Source organism: Eutrigla gurnardus (genome assembly GCF_963514095.1).
Source record: "Eutrigla gurnardus genome assembly, chromosome: 11".
Classification (NCBI taxonomy): Eukaryota; Metazoa; Chordata; class Actinopteri; order Perciformes; family Triglidae; genus Eutrigla; species Eutrigla gurnardus.
In genome coordinates this window covers 11,322,184-11,341,538 of record NC_139925.1, presented here as the reverse complement: position 1 = coordinate 11,341,538, position 19,355 = coordinate 11,322,184, and the positions used below count along the sequence as shown (strand labels likewise).

Sequence of the window (19,355 nt, the reverse complement as noted above, 5' to 3'; positions counted from 1 at the left end):
TTCATTCGAACACCGACATCAACACTTTCTAAGAATCCTAACGGGTTCCCCAAGATTACATGAGTGGGAATACTCGGCGGGGAGTCGAGAATGCCCGTCAGCGCTGTGTGGCATCGGGATAAGCTCGTTCATTAATCTGGCCCGGCTCCCCGGGTTAGCCAGAAAGAGTTCCAAAATGTCCGATTGATGCCTCTGCCAGAGAGGATTTCAGAGGACCGCCGCCAAGAAAACCCCTCGCCAAACAAGTGTACTGTCTCTGCTTTCCTTTGGCTTTAAACCCCAAACATACATCTGCAGATTTTAAACACACAGAAACAGCTGCAGTCAGTCAATATTCATTCACATTCAATACGGGTTAGCGACAGAAAATGGATGCAACTCTCCTTCAAACCTTAGCTAATCGAATTATAACAATGTTTGCACTGCAGCGTGAACATTTGCATCCAATCAAGTGTTTCTCAGACTCTAGTGTCGATGCAGATGGAGATACTAAAGGAAACAGACTCTCATGTCGGGGGAGAGAGTGGGCCCTCGCTGGGGAAATGTCAACAAATGAAACCCACATTAATCTTTGATGGCATAGATCCATACATCAGCACGCGTCGTGATCTCCCCTTTCCCTCCGCTTCAAATGGCAGGGGGCCTCTAGACAGGCTGGGCTGCAAGTGGAGGTACATTCTGACATTCTGTCGGAAAAACACACTCCGTATTCCAGTCACACACCGCATAACTCAACGCAGACTACTGATGCCCGCTCTGTGACTGAAGAGATGTACCGCAGGCATACCAATTCATGCAAGATCATTCTCAACAGCTGGACGTAAGCCTGCGTTCGGAATATGAATAACAGGTATGCTGAACAGTATGCTGTCGATTTAACAATCCTTCTAATAAAAGAAGAAGCAGAAAAACAGGTCAACCTTGACCCGAGACAAACTAGTCCCAGGCTACTGGAAAGTCTGCTGAAACGTAGCCTATTAAGAGAATTTCCAATGACCTGACTTCTAACAGTCGCCTCCATTAAAACTGCACTCCCTAATTAGAATTGGCAGCAAAATAGTCCCTATTTTTGTAAAGAAAATAGACAAGCACAATCATTGAGCAGCGCCAATTATATCTAGATTTCAAATATACAACTGATGAAGTGAAGAAAAACAGGCAGGGTTTAAAAGAGAAGCCTGAGTTTTGCACACGGTCCAAGTCTAACAGGGAAGAGTGTCCGTGATGCAGGTAATAGCACGAACACTCATTCCAGTTATAACTGATCCATCTGACCAGACTTTTTACAGTACTTGCTAACATACAATCCTAATTTTAAGAAAAATTGGGTGATCTGATTTTCCTGGTCAAAGTGAAGGACGGAAAATAAGCTGCACATGTTCATATCTTCTCCTGCTCGGCTCCCCCACAGCCGGCTCCTTTTGTGTTACCTCCCAAGGTCAACGCAGAGAGCGTCTCTGGAGAGACCGGCGGTACGGAGGATGGGGAGAAGGACGTTAACCCGGCTTTTCAGGAATCCACCATTCATCCACATTCTCTCATTATTCAGGATCAGGATTCACAAACAAACCTACAACCTGTACATTTGCAGTAATATAAAAATCTAAATGGCAAGATATTTATTTTTTTTTTTAAATGTACAATTTTTTGCCGTCACAAACATTAATGGAAAAATAGCTTCCGGGTCGCCAAAAGTGATTTTCACCTTCAATAATCTTGCGGATATCGTGACTAATGATTGCTATGAGCACTTCAGGAGCCGCAGCCCACTTCGCTGACGTCCCTGCACTCCAGTAACTTCCTGTCACTCTCTTCCTGCTCCAGTCAGCCATGACGACCGTGGCCGGCAGCCCAAAAGTCTGTCCTCTCTACGGCAAGACGGATTGATTTAGCGGGAAGGAAACAAAATGAGAACAATTCTGAAACAGTTCTGCAGACAGACACTACAGTGAGCCACTCACGTTTCTGTGAGCAGATCTTAAAATCAAAAAGGGCAACTTTATCTATAGCAGAGATGATGTGAAAGCCCATTTATTTGAATCAGACACTGCGAAACTCCAAAAAGGCGATACTACTGGGACGATGCCTGATTCTGATGTGTGAAAAACACAAACATGGTGTGAAATGTAACGCTTCCAGAGCGCTGACTCGGCTTAAAATGAACTTTGGCATCGCCAACAGGACAGGTGCAAACCCACAAGCCACAACAAGCAGGCAGCCATGGCTAAAGTCTGAATTAAATTGGAATTAGTCTTAATTGACCTATGGCTTTGATCAATTGTGATGGCCATTTTCAGAATTTTGTAGACCAAAGAATCTAATTGATCATACAAATACTCACTAGTTGTAGCTCTAGCATTACAGGTGTAAATCATTATAACATTGAAATTACCTTTGCGCCTATCACTTCATTATAGGCACTGAAGTAATTTCCATTTCAATCAATTGCTACATCTGGTAATTCATATCTTAATGTAAAAAGAAAACCAAGTCCTCACTGCTCAGACAACATGTAGTGCACTATTTCATCTCACATAAAGAGAAAATGATTGTAAACAAACTGGCAGGCTCCTGCAATGTTTTATTTATCTGCGAGAAGAAATACGATCCCGTAAATCGAAATACAACCACTGTTGCTGCACCTCTGGAATTGGCTCCATTTAACCCCAGTGGCCTTTATGAGACATGTGCCCGCATATGCTCGTACCTAGGCAACAGAAACATTGATTGACGGGGGATGGGGGTGGGGGGGGGTCGGTATGAGCGAAAGCCTCTCAGGCCTGACAGGATGACAGCTCCTAAAATGAGCATCTGTCCGCGGGAGATGAAGAGGAGGCCCGTGGGGATTTGTCACAGACGCACAAGCAGACAACCTGTCTGGAAAAATCTCCTCGAAAAAGTTTGTGGTATCATTTATTCATAAGTGGAGGATATTTCTTGCTGCTCGCGCACCATGAGGGACGCGTCACTGCCGAATTAAACCATCCTAACAGACCTTGAGATGCTCTGAATACCACAAGGCCAGGTCCACCTTCCTTCCTTCCTTCCTGTGTCTCGTGGCGTCCTTCCCAAGAGACCTACGGTGTGACCGTGACCTTGAATGTTCGCGGCCGATTCCAAAAAAGACAGAGATGGAGGAGAAAAAATGGAGGTGATGATGACAGGAGATGGAGGGAAGAGAGACTATATCCCCAGTGGGACATGAGGAGCGTTAAGAGGTGGCAGAAAATGGCTTGTGGCAGAGACAGAATGAGAGCGAGAGAGAGAGAGAGAGAGAGCAGCTGAAGAGAAAGAGGAGCAGAGGGATGGAGAATATTAGAGCATGTCCTCTAAGGCACAGCAAGAGCTTAAATGCCATCATGTACGCGTACGTGCACGCGTCTCTTCACCTCCTTCACCACGTGCGCATGTCTTCGACCTTTTGTGCGTGCATTTGTCCGTGCGACAGAAAGGAGGACCCCTACTGGGATTATACCAGCGCAGAGACGATGAGATGAAGCATGTGACCGGCCTGCAAAGAGGGGGGGACGGATATTCTTCAACTCGTATCCTGAATATCATATCGGGACTCCATAGAAAGCCCCCGTCACTGTGGCCGAAGAGCACGTGCACAGCGCCGTGTCTGGAGGGCAACATTATTTTTAGTGAAGTGTGACTGTTCAGCTGTTACAGAGACGCTGGCGCGGTGGTAAGGTAGCCATGTATGAAAGATTTAACGTGGGAGCTCGGTGGAGGCTCCCTGTGACATAACACCACGGGCTGATGAACTCTGGGTAAAAGCTTTTTCGCTCACAGGTCCGCAGACTTGTCCCCGTGCCTCAGGGCTCCGCCCACAACTGAGCCGCGGCCTCACGAGAGGAAGGACGAACGTGACAAGGACAGCATCTGGCACCCGGGCCCCATTTTTTAGGTTTTACCACTACGACAATACAACCCTTTAAAAAAATAAATACAATTACTGTGATTATAACTGTTCACGACAGTCACGCAAGTGATAGACGGAACTGGAATTCAGGAAAAACAAGACAAGAACCGAATTGTAATTCTCCAAATAGATTGCCCTCGTTGCATTCATTGTATTTGAGCCCTCATGCGCATGTAATGTTCAAGTCAAAGGCTGATGAGTGTCGCCATTTACTTTCTAAAATACCAATCCACCTGATGAGGGATTATGAGGTAACAGTTTGACAACATACAGTAGGTGTTCCCAGCTGTTGTTGTGGGCAGTAAATGTGCTGTTGCAGTAACTGTCGGAGCCTTTAATAAAAGGCCAAGCTGAATGTGCCTTACTCAGAAATAGTCCGAATCCTAGCGGTCAGCACTGCTTGATCATTTCAGGTTGCAGTATTTTCATTAAACCGTTTTTTAATACCCACCACGATGTTCCCTCTGCTCTGATGTGCCCGTGGTGTTATTTTTGGAAGAAAGTGGCTACATTAAGTCAAATTTATGAATTTTCAGATTATATTTTGCACCACTCGAATGAAAGGCTAAAGTTGTTTTGGAAGTGTTGTGTGGGAAAAATCTGCCAATGTTTAAGCCAGTTCAGCAAAATATAGTCTTATGAATCACCAGTGAATAAGGCCCTGACTTCTAGTAATTCATGCACCCCTTCTAAATCCTCTTTGACTCCCTGTATCTCATTAAGACTCGGTAAATAGAAAATACTTGGGTCTCCCACAAGACCTCTCCTCAGACTTCTGCCATGCAGGGAATCCTCTCAGCCCGACAACATGAGTGGGGCTGTTCCTCCTCTCAGGTGTTTGTCCACAAACTAACCCATGAATGAAAACACAAATCTGCAGGGTTCCTTCCCTGGTTTTGTGAGGAGCCGTCGAGGGCCACCGTGACATCGGCGCCCCATGCTATCTTTCATACTCTCTAAATGCACCATCTGTGTTATAATCATAATCAGAGTCAATTACAATAATATTCCTGCTCAATCTTTTCAATTTACCTCGATTTGTAAACAAATTTTTATTTAATCCCTTTTTTTTCATCTGGATATTGTTAGGGATGTAATTGTGCAATGTATCAACCAATAGCCAGCTTGACATTTACATAACTGGGTTCAATTTCCCACCAGAACCATGAGGAATGACCACTCTTATCTACAGTAAGAAAATCCAGGGGAAGGGAACTTCGTGGTGTGAATACTAAACAAGGTTTGTATTAAAGTGGCTCATTCTCCATCTGGTTTGCAGGTAATAATGCATTCAGGTCACTACACTGTTTGTCCACGGCACCGACACCGCCACACAATTCCATTATGTGCCTTTTAATCGTGGCATACATCATCCCTGCCACCGTTAATAATATCAAAACTTTATCACACCAATACCAGTTCTATTACGATGCATGCGGAGCAATTACTTTGTCTGATGCAGGATTCAGCAGAACCTTTCATCCTCCTCCAAATAATGTCACTCTGCATTTAGCAGCCATAGGGAGAGCCTGGCGCTGCCAAGATGGAATTAAAAAAACTTCATCTTCCCTCTAAATAAAGCAAATGGATCAACTACCATCTAAATGAGAAAACAATATAGCAGCACCATCCTTCTACATCACCGAGAGCCCCCCCGATGGCGCATACTGTAGGTTTCATCTCGGAGGAGACGAGGCGATGACACGATCTTTATCTAATTAAATCAAGGTGTCGTTTCATTTCCTGAAGGTTAATGAGAAGTTTATCATGCGTGCCAGAGCCCAGTACTCGCCCGCCAAACAAATGCAGCGGGTCCCCGATAAGGCAGAAAAGCTCCGCTCGCAGCAAGGTGAAAGATGAGAACCGGCATCCGCAGAGAAGGAAGGAGCTGTATTAGTATTCTGTGTTTTGTTGGCAGGCTATGTGTTAAAAGTGGAGGGCGGCAGCATCTCGGCGTATCCCGTCCTGTTCTCTCTGCCACATCGGGTGAAACACTGCACACGGCTCGGTCAATAAGGTGGGCGGACGGCTGCAACCCGCTACCAATGACCTTAACACAACACCTTCCCCCATCAGCAGGAAGGGTGAACGTGTCACAGTCAACATTTCACTAAACAAGCCCGTAATTAGCCGAGAGGAGCTGAAGTCCTTTGGATGAAATTGAAAACAAAGCCCACATATTTCATATTCAATTTCAGTCCTACTTACGGGGGCTCGCAGTACGCTTCTGTAGTGTGAGATATGACAGAGGAGAGGAACAGAAGGATCATTTGCTAATGGTTTTCTCTTCCTTTTTCTTTTGGGGTATATATTATTAATTCCACTTAAGTCACACACTTATTCATTCAGTAGATGATTAATCCCCGGCAAACGCTAATCCACCTCCAACCGACACAGAAAGTAAAGGATTTCACTCTCTCAGTTACAGGAAGCCCATCTTTTAAATACTATTTTTACATGTTGAATGAACATCAAGTCAATAAACCTTCCGGTGTGGAGCCCTGACCCTTATTAAGAAGACAGGGAGGCAAACTCCACTTCAGTGTCCATCAGTTCCACCTCTCACCTTTCCTCTGCTGGTTTGATTGATTGTTGACCAGCTCCGACATCCTGTATCAATATTCAATAGGCAACACGCTCGTCAGGGAAAAGTTCAGCCGCCTGCTGCCTGGGAGGCAGCCCGCTCCGCTGAGACTGAGGATTTTATAGGTTTAATATCAGCCACAAGCTTTTTATAATCCACCTCTCCTTTCTGATGTATGAAAGTGCCACATAAAGCTGCTGTGTCTGCTCATATCACGAGCAGCTGCATACGTTCACAAGTTCAAATGGGACTCAGGGTAGAGCTGTCCATCACTTCAATAGGAACTACAACGGTCTTTACTTGAATACAAGGGAAGGGCCTTGTTCCCTTGTTTGGACTGGAATCTCATTCTCTACATAGTGTAAAAACTGCTCATGATTCTCTCTCTGGAAATTATTTTAAGACTTAAGTTGCTTATTTTATAACAGAAGTACGAACAGAGCTGAAGAATTTAAACAAAATAATAGGTGAGAAAATACCTCACGTTTCTATCAATAACAGTAATTGGTTGTTGAGGAATTGATTCCAATCCTAAAGGCTCAAATTATCTAATTATCTTACAAATGAATGGACTAAAAAGGGTGTTGGTCAATTCAAATTATAGGCACATATTTGAACATATATGTTGTATTTCTCATTTCTTGTATTTACTTATATTCTCTGCATATATTGTGTTATATCCTGCATGATTTACATTGTATTTCCATAGTCCCTTACTTAAAGACTTTAATTTATTTTCTTCAATCAATACTGAAACCCCAGTACAAAACTAAAACTATTTAATTTATCATTTATCTGGAGAGGGAGAGAGAGAGAGAGAGAGAGAGAGAGAGAGAGAAACAAAAACAGAGACAGACGGAGGGCACAAAGCTCATTCCTGTGAATAAAAGATGCGATGTTTCCACGGTGATACACTTGTGGGAATAACTGTGAATGCAATGCCACACACACACACACACACACACACACGCAGCAAAGTAATAAAAGGGATCACAAAACCAAGACATCATTCAGTCGTCAGAGGTGGGGATGGTGTGGCCCTTTTAGCCCTTCTGTCAGAGGGAGTTTTATGCTTTCATTACTGCAACTAAGTAGCCCCACGATGGATCGCCCGTGCTTCTGGGTTCCAGGATTATTTCAGACGACACTAAAGTCAATAGAAGAAACAGATCATGTCATTTTCAGCTTGGCTGCAGCTGTTTACCAGTCACCGTATTTTATTTATTAGTATTGATTAAGTCTGAAGGGTAATTTGTCTCTACCTTCACTTTGACTGTCCCTGACCACAACATTAGTCGCAGAATGCAGCCAAATGAAACTTCTCTTGAGTGTAAAGTGTGTAGCAGAACCACAATGGCCGATGCAGGAACATGAACATGATCATGATCATGCAAACGTCCCCATCTAGAGCCAGTTTTTGGTTTGTCTTTTCTGGCTACCGTAGAAACTTGGGGAGAGGAGAGGAGAGGAGAGGAGAGGAGAGGAGAGGAGAGGAGGAGAGGAGGGGAAAGGAAAGGAGGGGAGAGGAGAGGAAAGGAGAGGAGGAGAGGAAAAGGAAAGGAAGGGAGAGGAGGAGAGGAGAGGAAAGGAGAGGAGGGGAAACGAAAGGAGGGGAGAGGAGAGGAAAGGAAAGGAGAGGAGAGGAGGAGAGGAAAAGGAAAGAAAGGGAGAGGAGGAGAGGAGAGGAAAGGGGAGGAGAGCAGGAGCAAAGTCATGCTTCTATTCCTTCTTTGATGCACTAAGGCTTTGAAGTCAATACTGATGCAATTCAGGGCTGGAGGCAGAGTCAGACCTACAAACCATTTAATTAGCACTTTAGCATGGCTCCTAATATAAGATAGGCTCAGTAACAAAGCCAGATAAAATGTTTTACTCACAAGCAAGTTAGACTTTGTTAGATGGGTAAACACAAGCTGTCAAGTCAAGTATATTAAAATTGGAGAAAAAAAAAACGTTTCTGAATTGAAAATGTCCGGATCGATCCAAATATCAATTCTCCACTTGATTGTATTTCTCGTCATTCCCTTTTCATCCACATCTCACATTCACCTGCCCTGCAGTAACGGTTTCCCCTCCCTTCCTCCCTTCCTTCCTGTGTCTCTTGAGCCACCTGCGTCCCCGAATGATCTCATGGAAACTGTGAGCATGCGAGCTGGTGGAGGCGATGCATTTTGGGGACACAGCATTGCCCGTCCCCATCCCAGGAAACAGAATCCCAGTGGGGGTAAACGGATCTGAAACCTGGCGTAGCAGATGGTCCCCACTGAGACCGACTCCTCTAATAAGCAATTAGAAGCGCAAACATGACACGAGTGACAACAGCATATTCAGAACGAACCCGAGACCAGGTCTTACGACCCGGGTCTAATGCTGTTAAGGGAGTCATTGGACGGTCAGATAAAAAAAAAGATAGAAATATGAAGCATATAATACTGCCTACACATGGAAAGCTGGCTGTTAATCATTCACCTTCAGAGGCTCCGTACAGCACGGCAGCGAAGTGTTTGCCATCAATATAAAACCTTGTGCGACAGTTGCTTTCGGTGGCCTCTCGGGTCACTTTCAGGAGGAGTAGAACCACATCATCTATCTCCCACCACCGATGCTGCCGCAATAATAACCCTGTCCACCCTAGAACGCAGAGGATAGGGATGCAGTCAGCTCCATCCTCCAGTGATCCTTTCACTCCCACACCGTCGCGCTCTCTGTGTGACTCAGACCTGCTGATGTATGGATGGTGAGACATAGCGCGAAGAGGAGGCAGCTCCCGCTCCGCAGAGCAATCGACACGCAGCATAATAAAGCCTGCGTAGATAAAAATGTTAATAATTTTATACTTCATCGGTCCCAGCTGGGAAACTCTCTTAATGCCGCAGCCCACTCCGGGGGGCTCGGAGCACAGAGTGAGTCAGAGGGCAACACCTCCAGCATGGAGCTGCGAGGTATTACTTCCTTCAGGCCAATTTACCTTCATTTCACAAGCAGACGATGATTTAATGTTTGCTACTAAGCAAACTAATCCGAGGAGGGAAAAGAAGCTCTTCTGTGAGGGGATGTGTGAGAAATGCTCCTTTAATGTCGGGACCTCTGAGTGGGTGAGTTGAGAGTGTGAACATGACGGACAGCTGAGCAAGCAAGAGTGCTGAGGCACAATGTAAAGCTTGTTTACCAGCAACGGGCGACAGCGAGATCTATTGCAACATTTGCAGGAAGGTTGTTCAATGTGCTGCAGGTGACTGGATAATTAGCTATGTCGAACGTTAACGGTGCGCTTTATCAAGCTGCACTTTAATTAACCAATAAAGGCAATGCCCTGCAACACACTTCTGCATCAGGAAGACAAATACAACTTTTTGTTTAATCTGCAGTTTTTGCAACCAGGAGGAATTTTCCATTCCGTCGCTCAGCTTGGTAATGTCCCCTGTCCCTAATCTTATTTTTGGAAAAGCTTTAAGAGATGTGTCTGGCAGTGGCAGCGCTGTTGGATGTGGTTGGATCAATGTGATGCGGCAAGTTCTGATCCATTAAGGTGTGCGTCATCCCAGAGGCACTGAGTCACTCGGCACTCCTGCCCCGAAACAATACCAGGCAGCCATGACAGGAATGAGACAGGAGAGCGCCGTCTTGGGGGTGACCGGGGGGGGGGAATGACAAACACGGGAATGTCTGCCTCCGCTGCGACTGCCTACTTAGGTCTCTCTCTGTCTGCATGTAATTTTCCCGCCTGTCCGTTTGCCTATTTGCCTGTCGGACTGTTTGCTCGCTGACTGTGTGCCTCAAACTGTCTGTCTGTCTGTCTGTCTGTCTGTCTGTCAGCCTGCCCTCTAATGTGGTTGCCACTCTAAATGCAATCTCATTTCTGACTCCCCCCGTCACTCCTCAGCATGCAGGTTCCAGCAGGGTATAAATAATCACATTGTAAAAATAAAATGTAAACACAATATCACGACCACTCGCTGAGGTTCACTGGAGGCAATATTGTAATTACCTAACAGCATGGACAACTTGTTTAAAAAGCTACAGTGGGTGTTGGTGTAATTAGCCTAGTGATTAAAGGCTTTTCTAACGACACTCCAAGGGCAGTTCCACCAGAAACGCAATACATGAGAACAATTATGAAATAAAAAAACCTTACACATTAGTTACGGGGGCATGATTTTTTTTTGTAAGTATTTTTTATTTGAATGACTGGTGGATTTTGTTCGGAAACGACCAAACTTGGGTCAGTGGTTCCTCAGCGATAGAGGCCCAGGTGGCGAATGGATGGCTTCATAGATGGGAGAAAAGGAGGAACGAGCAAACGATGAGTCACTCCGCGGAATGGCTCAGAGTTACGGCAGGCTTGTAGCGGGGGATGCAGGGAAATCATTCATGAGGACAAATTGAGACCAGCTATTTCCAGAGTTGTAAAACTCTCCCTGGTGTGCTGCAAATTCAAAAGCTGATCAATTAAATGGAACGAAGGAAGAAAGTGGAACTCAGCCAGGGTGTGAATGGTGTTATCACTTAGGCGATACAAGCTACTTGGTGCACATTTCAAAAACTATTTATCGAATCCTTCTCCTCCGGTTTATCTGGCCGAGTGACTCAGACTGTCGCTGTGATGGTTTCGAGCACTCGGCACCCTTCTTCTACTCTTACACGACAGAATTTGAAATGATGTTTTCTGGGTAATATAACACTGTACGCTGTGCCCATATTTATATATGCATGCTCAGATGTGCAGCACTATGTCTGCTTGCTAAGTGAGAAAGCAGCGTGTGAATTTATACCGGCTATAAATATGCAGCTTGATGGCAGGGCTCCCTGTTGCTCCTCTTTCCCTCTGTGACTCCCCTACTTCCCCTCTCGTCCCTCCTCCTCCTCCTCCTCCTCCTCCTCCTCCTGCAACACTCGGTGCACAGCTTATGTTTCTTATGTGGCAGCTCCCCATAAAAAGCTAGCCAGCAGGGCTGCTTTCACACAGCTGACGTGTGGCCCTGGTATGAGAATACATTCTGAACTGCAGCTTAATCATTCTAAAGTAGGAAACCAATAAAAACAAGAACACAAACATTTATTAATACATAAAATAGATACCCGAATCAACACACACATACTCACACTGGTCATACACTTACATAATTACTTCACTATGACTATAAGGCTGAAACTTCAGGTGTTTTACTTTGTTGAATTCTAAGCATTAGAATTCAATTGAAATTGAATTCCATTAAAAATAGAATACCTTAATCATGATACGATTCACGCAATGAAAATGCTAATGTGCTGACATGTAGCAGGGAGTATGTTAACCAAGTTCACCATGTTAGTTTAGCATGGTAATATTTTTATATTAGTATTAAACATAAAGTACAGCCACGTCAGGTGATCAAAGTTATTGCGATTCTTCTTGTGGAATGTCTGACGGTCTGTGCTGTGAGCCTGCATTCGTGTCACAATGGTGGCTTAAAAACCAAACCACTTCCAAGTAAATATTCTATACAGAGAGCCCCACCCATCAGTCACTCACTTACCTATTAAGTCATCCTGGTCCAAATTCATATTATGAAAGAGATCATATCTACTCTATGCAATAAAATGTCGCCTAATCTGATCCTCAAAGTGCCGTGTTGTTGTGGATTCTCCCTCTCTCTCTGCTGCAGTGCTCGTCCCTCCAGCATCAACAGCTATTCATCACTGTTCAGGGGGATTAAAGTCATTGCCAATTGGATTGCCATCGACTGAACTGGGAAATTATGGCAAATGACCAAATGAATAGCCGGCAACAACTGGGAGAAATGGGAGGCGAGGAAGAGACAACCTGGAGGTTTCAGAGGGCGTTGAGTTTGAGTTACGAGAATACCGGTTTCAAAATTGAGTTTTTATTACAGAGGAACACATCGCTGGAGCAAAGTGTCACATGTCACCCAACGCCGAACACGGAGGTGGAAAAATGTGTCCACTGCTATTCATTTACAGAGGAATTGGGTCGTGGAGCGACTGTGCCGATTCCTGGAGAGACCGTCTGTGCAGCTATCGATAGTTCATTTCTCATGTCAACATGACATGACATGTCTGTGTGTGTGTGTGTGTGTGTGTGTGTGTGTGTGTGTGTGTGTGTGTGTGTGTGTGTGTGTGTGTGTGTGTGTGTGTGTCGTATCATGACAATTTGATCTAATGATGTGGTTGTTTCACAAATGTATGTTGTAAACTGTACATGAAGAGTTTTTGTTTTCTTGTGCAGAGGTTTCAAAGTACAAATACTTTAGTGTACTCAAGTAGAATATTCAGGTATCTGTACTACCTACATTTTTATCCGTACTTTCTACACATTTTCAACACAGGTTACTTTAGTTTTAATGCATTTGAGGGGAATAATCAATGTTTTTTTTCTTATTAATATGATATTTACTTTATACTTTGAGTACATTTCAGAGCCTATAGTTTTTCCACCTTTACAAGTATCTATACTTCTATAATGTACTTTTGACACCTCTGGTCTCGTGTATTTCATTCCAGTCGAATCATGCCATATGCAATCATGCGATATAATGGCCAATCTTACCCCGCTGAATGCATATGAAGAGACATATGCTGTTACTTTCCTGCAGAGTGTTGAGGGTATTGTCACAGAGGAGCGTGATGCGAGGGGATGGTGGCGTGTTGACAGCTGCATCCACGCTGAGGAGTTTACTGACAGCAATAAATGAGTTCCACACACTCGACGGGAAAGCCTAATTAGCCAGCCAGACTCACACAGACATGCATTTACATATTCATGCACGCACATGAGAAAACGACTACTTGTACACGCACACACGGATGCAAACAGATTCCAGTGGTTCCCAGTGGAGCAGCAGAATTTGCCTATGCAAACCCCAAGGATCGTCAGTACATAAATGCACTTATAGGGGTAAATGCAAAGCGCACAAACATAAACAACACGAGAAAAAAAGTAGAACACCGTGAATAACAGCTGTGCTGCACGCAGGCGGTCGCAGGGGGTGAGAGAGAACACATTCGCACTTATTTTCAACACAACCGGATTTTTGAGGACACGTGGAAACACAAGTGAGGGTACCCACGGCGCCCTCACACACTCAACCTCACCTCGTTTCCTGCCAAGATACACGCGCACGCACACACACGCACGCACAAACTGCAAGCAACCGTCCTCACACGTAACGGAGAAAATGAGACGAGAGGGGTAAACACAGGCAAAGGTGTGGGGGAAAGTGTGAGAAAGAAAAAGGGTGTTTCCCGGCAGAGGCTTTACTGCAGAATTGGTTTTTGAAACAGCTGGATTTGTTACAGTTACAGTGAGAACACATGTGTCACTCTGCTCCGGAGATAGCCAGATGTGTTGTATTCGGAGATGACAGGGGTCAATATGCAGCGTGCCATGCAGTGTGTGTGTGTGTGTGTGTGTGTGTGTGTGGACGGGGAGCAGAGGGATGACCACAGGGTTGAGGGAGCGGACCATGTGAACAGATGGTCCCTCGGTTGCCACCCAAGATCCCATTAAGAAAGATGGCAGGGTTGACCTATTTCTGGACCCACCGCGCCGTGAAAATCCACCGCACAGAGAGACGGGGCGAATATCTACATTCATGGGTTGTAATCCCCGTTGTTTTCGTTGGACATTACGGGATTACATACGTTGTGACTGTAGCATTAAAGCGGGAATCAATTCGATTAGATGCCGTGGTAATGCAGCACAAGAATTCCGCCCGCTCGTACTCCCCCAGCTGTCCGACTAGACATTTCCCTCGGACGGCGTGCCCTTGAATGCTTAATGAGGTCTTTCTACGAGGCAACTGGAGTGATACGGTCGTCAGGACGCTGATGAAACAGACCAGAGGTGCTCTGCCTTCCGCAGGCGATTTCCACGTGCAGCGTCTTTGTGCGGACAGCTGTCTCGCGGGGCTCGGAGAGGCACTTCCTCCTCAAGCTGCAGCTGGCACTTCGCTTTGTTGCTTCCTGCTCCACGCAAGTCCCCCACAGAAGGACATTCTCACCTGCCAATCATCTTTCATTTGGTTATGTTCTATGTGTGATTATTGTTAGAAAAAGGTGTGTTTTATTTCCTCTCCATTACCAGCAGGAGGATCGCGTCGTTAAAGGTTCATCACCCCGTTGTGTTTTTTTCCCCTTTGACCCCAAGCTCGGAGTCAACTGAAAACCACACTGGAGGCAGGTCCATGTGCGGGTGAGGTGATAAATATTTCATACGGTGATATTGTAAAAGGTGAGCGGGGATACAATAAGCTAAAGACCCACACAGAGGAGCAAAAGTGGCTCATGCACTCCAGGTGACACGGAGGTGTAATCGAAATAGGATATATGGCTCCATGTGTGTGTGTAGGTTACAGACAGAGGCTACTATCACACAACAACAGGGGGCTTTGACGAACAACATAGTATCAGCACCTTTGTCTCTCAAAACCACATAAGGCAAAGGACACACACACACACACACACACACACACACACACACACACACACACACACACACACACACACACACACACACACACACACACACACACACACACACACACACACACACACACACACACACACACACACACACACACACACACACACACACACACACACACACACACACAGCAATGGCGTAAGCCGTAATAGCTTTCTGCTCCCGCAGCATGTAGCTCAGCGATGGGGCTCCTTTAAAACAGGCCCGCTAATTGCCGCGATGATTCCCATGTAGCATATGTCTGGTTCGAATGGTTATGCAGTGTGGGTGGATGTGTGTGTTCATTTAATTCCTTTCTCATCAGAGCAAAGCGGTTTGGCAAAGTCACACAGAGAAGACAACAAAACCATGGCCTTGAATTCAGGCCCAGCGTGGGGGAAACAATGAGGGGGGCTCCTGGGCCGAGCCGCTGCCCCGGGTGGATTTAGATTTGTCTGGTGATTCAATAAGCCTGGGGGAATACTTGAACTTTCCCTGGCAGTGAAGTCATCAAGGCAAACAAATGAATGGGGATGGAGGGCTCTGCCTTTCTGCCTACCAGAGGCTATCTGTCTCAATCTGCGTTGGCAACTCCACCTGGATCGAAAGGAGCTTTAATCTTACCTGTGTGTTTGTGTGTGTGTGTGTGTGTGTGTGTGTCTTCTGCTCCGCTCTGCCCAGGCAGACACCCAGCCAATGTCAGATGACTGAGCGCCACTACACAGCAGTTGCCATGGTTACCAGCCAGGTCCTGTGTACACGGATGCTCATCGCAATTTTGATCTGCAGTAAAGCACTAATGGGAGGGCAAGAATCCCATAAAAACACACACACACACTTCAAGAGATACTCAAGCAGACGCACATGTATATGTGGAGAAATAGTAGCATCCACAAATATACACATTCCACCCACATGAGGAGATACACTCATTCACTTACACGCAGCTCTCACCAGTACACGTTGTGCTGCATATCATTAGACTGTGTGCACGTAAGCAAGCCTCAGCCTGCTGGGCAGAGTGATCAAGCCCACCAGAAGTAGAACAAATCACAGTAGGTGATACACCGGGATCTCTCTATGCCTGGAAACCCTCTTTAAAGCAACCAGTGCCAGATTTCTCATAGACTCTCTCAACCACTCTCTGTTTTGTGTATCTGTCTTGTGTCTTTGCTCTCTCTCTCTCTCCCACACACACACACACACTCGTACATACATACAGGGCAGATTGGGAGCTCTCACTCAGAACAGAAGATGAAAGTGAGAGGGAGCTGTGTGTCCATGCCAGCGGAGCTGCGTGAGTGGGGATGTGATGAAAGAGAGGCTCATTTAGTAAATTGACAGTCCCCTTCAAGGTTCTTCATCGTCTCCACCATGAAATGCATGAATCCTTCTAAACCCCCAGCTATTCTCACCAGGCGTGAAGAAACTGCCACATTCCAGCCGACATTAACAATGACAGTTTTTTTTTTTTTTTAAATCCATCTCTTTCCTGACTCCCGCTGCAGCTTCCTTCAGTCCACAGATGCACAGTGGTCGTCTGTGCAAGACAGACACACCGCTGATGGAAGTTAAATTGGAAAAGATATCATTTGCAGGCCATGTGCAAAACACACACTGCACGCACACCCGAGATGGACTTAATTTAAACCAGTCCCCGTTCTAATCAAACACCGCAAAGTCGTTTAATAATCAAGGCAGCTAATAGAATTCGGCTAGCCATTACAGCGGCAAGCTGCTCACAGCCAAATGTCTGGTGCTCAGTGGAGCTAAGTGGCAGACATCTTGCTAAGCTGAGAGGAGGAGCACATGCTGCTGACGGAAAGGCAGTTTTTAATTCGAATGGTGCATTTTGCAAGAGCAGTTACGTGAAATAGCACAGCACTCAAACTGTGTCCTTATTGCCAGCTTTTGGGATCTGTATCCTTGGAGTCATTAAAGTCGTTTGGCATTATACACGTCAGCTAATTCTCCCAGTGCGACAATTTTATTTGCTATGTAACTGTCCTCATTCTATTTGCTGCCTTGGTTATAGAAATGCATCACAGTGTTTGATTAAAACTGGGGCTCATTCAAGTTCACGGCCACGTTGGACAACATGCACAGCTCGACGACAGCTTTCATGAATTACTGTAGTTCACTGCAGTTGACATAGTACAACTTACGCAATATGGGAACAGTCTGAATAGCAGTGCAACCTCATATATATATAGGATCCGGACTACTGCAGTTACATCAGGATTTGGCAGAGAGTTGTAGAGCAGGAGAGATTTCTGGGGGCAGATTGAGGGATGAAACTAAAGAAAGGAAGGTCAGCCGGGGAGAGACTGTAATTCATACCGAGAGAAAAGCCACAGTGACAGCCTCTTACCTACTGCACAAACACCGAGCTACCTCTCGTACTTGACATAAATCCCCTCACGTACACACAAACATGTGCATTTCCACCCACACACACACACACACACACACACTCGGTTCAGCTGGCAGAGGCACAGCAGAGTGAGTTACAGTGTGCCACACTCGGGCCATTGCAGCAGAAAGAAGGCTGGACGGTGCCAACCGAGCAGCCGGCCGAGATTCAGCGAGGACTGAACATCCGCTAGCCTCTGTGGGGAATGGGGATCAAATTAACTGCCCTACAGTATATCTCTAGCGGGACCTGTACGAAACCCCTGAGTGAATGGGTGCGTGGCAGTGGATTATACAGTGGATTAATCTTAAAGCACAACTTGGGTGTGAAAACCCAACGACCAAACCGCTGCACTAAATCAAATTGCAGGTTGGGGGGGATGCAAATTGATTTGAGTCTGGATTTGGGGGATTATTAATGTCCACTCAAAGTCGGGGACAAACCTACCAGTACTCTGCCAGTGAGCGTCTGTGCGGAGATCATGACGCCGGCCCAGTCTTTGACGGAGGTCATCCATCCCACCTCGCTGATCGGGACCTCCTCCTTCTCATCACCCTTTGGTTTGTCTGTTGCCGGATTGTTGGCGGGATTGATCACCTTCTGAGCCTCCTGTAGGAAGAAAGAAACAACGCGTGTGTGAGGAAATGGAGCATATTAAAGAGAGAACAGAAAAAACAGGAACAAGGCTTTAGGGAGGAGGAATCTGCAGGGGAGGATGAAAAAGCACAAACTTGAAGTGGCATTTAACAGCGAGGATAGAAAGACATTGTTGGCCACGGGCAAATCTATTTCTCTTATGACGGGAAACCAAGTGCAGGCATCAGGAACCCTAAAAGCACCACAATTTGATAGTAAAATCAGCACACAAATTACATCTCTATTGTAGCAAAACTTGCTAAGTGGACGGCTAATGTAATGGCATCCATTTGCTATATGTTGAATCTCTGAGTTTGAATAGTGCACATTTTGTTAGATAACGCCAGAATGTATGTGCAGTCACTCTCCTCATTTTGCACATATGGCCTCCAAGTTAATTGTTCCACAGGGTTGAGAGAGTAACGGCGTTGTCATGTGGGCCTTTCAGCGGTCCCTTCCCGTGTCCGACTGAGTGAGCAGAGTTGCATGGCAGCTCGTTGACATGCTTTGCTCGGGCACAGTCATCGCATGCAGCTGTTCCTCTCCAGCCATTCACTCACTCCTGATTTGACACAAGCAGGGCACTCAGCGTTCCTGCCCTTCTGGCAGAAAAGGGGAATGAGTAGATTTCCCCGCGTTCACCCCTTCGAGGCAACAGAATCCTACAATAGCACGCACAAAGACGCAGAGTGAAGGGTCGTGTGTGTGTGTGCCTCATGAAACCACGTGCTTAAGCCCAGCAAATGGCGTTTAGCGGAGAATTCCTGGAATCACAATAACTTTCAAACCTTCTTGATGGCGGCCCACAGCTCCTTTCCTAGGAGGCCGGCTCGGGTTACAGCCGGGGAAAACATGCAGCGCTTGGAACGCATTTTACAATGTCCCCATCAAAGTAGCCATCAAAGCAAATGATGTGCTATGTCCACAGAGTCAAACTGGTTTCCCCCAGTACCGTCCATGTCACATTGCTGCAGTTCTTTTCTTTTTGGATGACCCCATAGCATTCAAAAATTATGACTCAAGTATAAAAACAATAAATAAATAAAGATGTCGTAACACAAGACACGTTTCATTCCAGGAAGAGTACGCGACCCAGAGGCCAAGCAGCGACTTGGGTGACCGATACCGTACGTCTCCACAAAAAAAACAAACTGGATTTCTGCAAAGCTAAAGAGCAGACGAGACCAAGAGAGTGCTCTGTCCATTTCAAGAGGATTGTCTCCTCAAATTGGATTACATTTCATAATGATATGGCATGGACACAGCTGCCATTTTCCTAATTTGATTCCAACCCCATAACAATGCCAATGAACTGGCCCTAAAAAAGCCTGACTTA

The 19,355-nt window shown here is 45.7% G+C and overlaps 1 protein-coding gene across 10 annotated transcripts in view; it reads right to left on the bottom strand.

The window, feature by feature from the left end:
- The window catches only part of kcnma1a (potassium large conductance calcium-activated channel, subfamily M, alpha member 1a), a 119,625-nt gene that overhangs the window by 72,700 nt on the left and 27,570 nt on the right, over positions 1 to 19,355 (bottom strand). For all 10 annotated transcript variants that reach the window (XM_084021499.1, XM_084021508.1, XM_084021501.1 and 7 more), the window contains exon 2: positions 17,831 to 17,992. In XM_084021499.1, the coding sequence (XP_083877625.1) occupies positions 17,831 to 17,992 (162 nt within the window). The remainder of the gene's footprint in view (positions 1 to 17,830; positions 17,993 to 19,355) is intronic.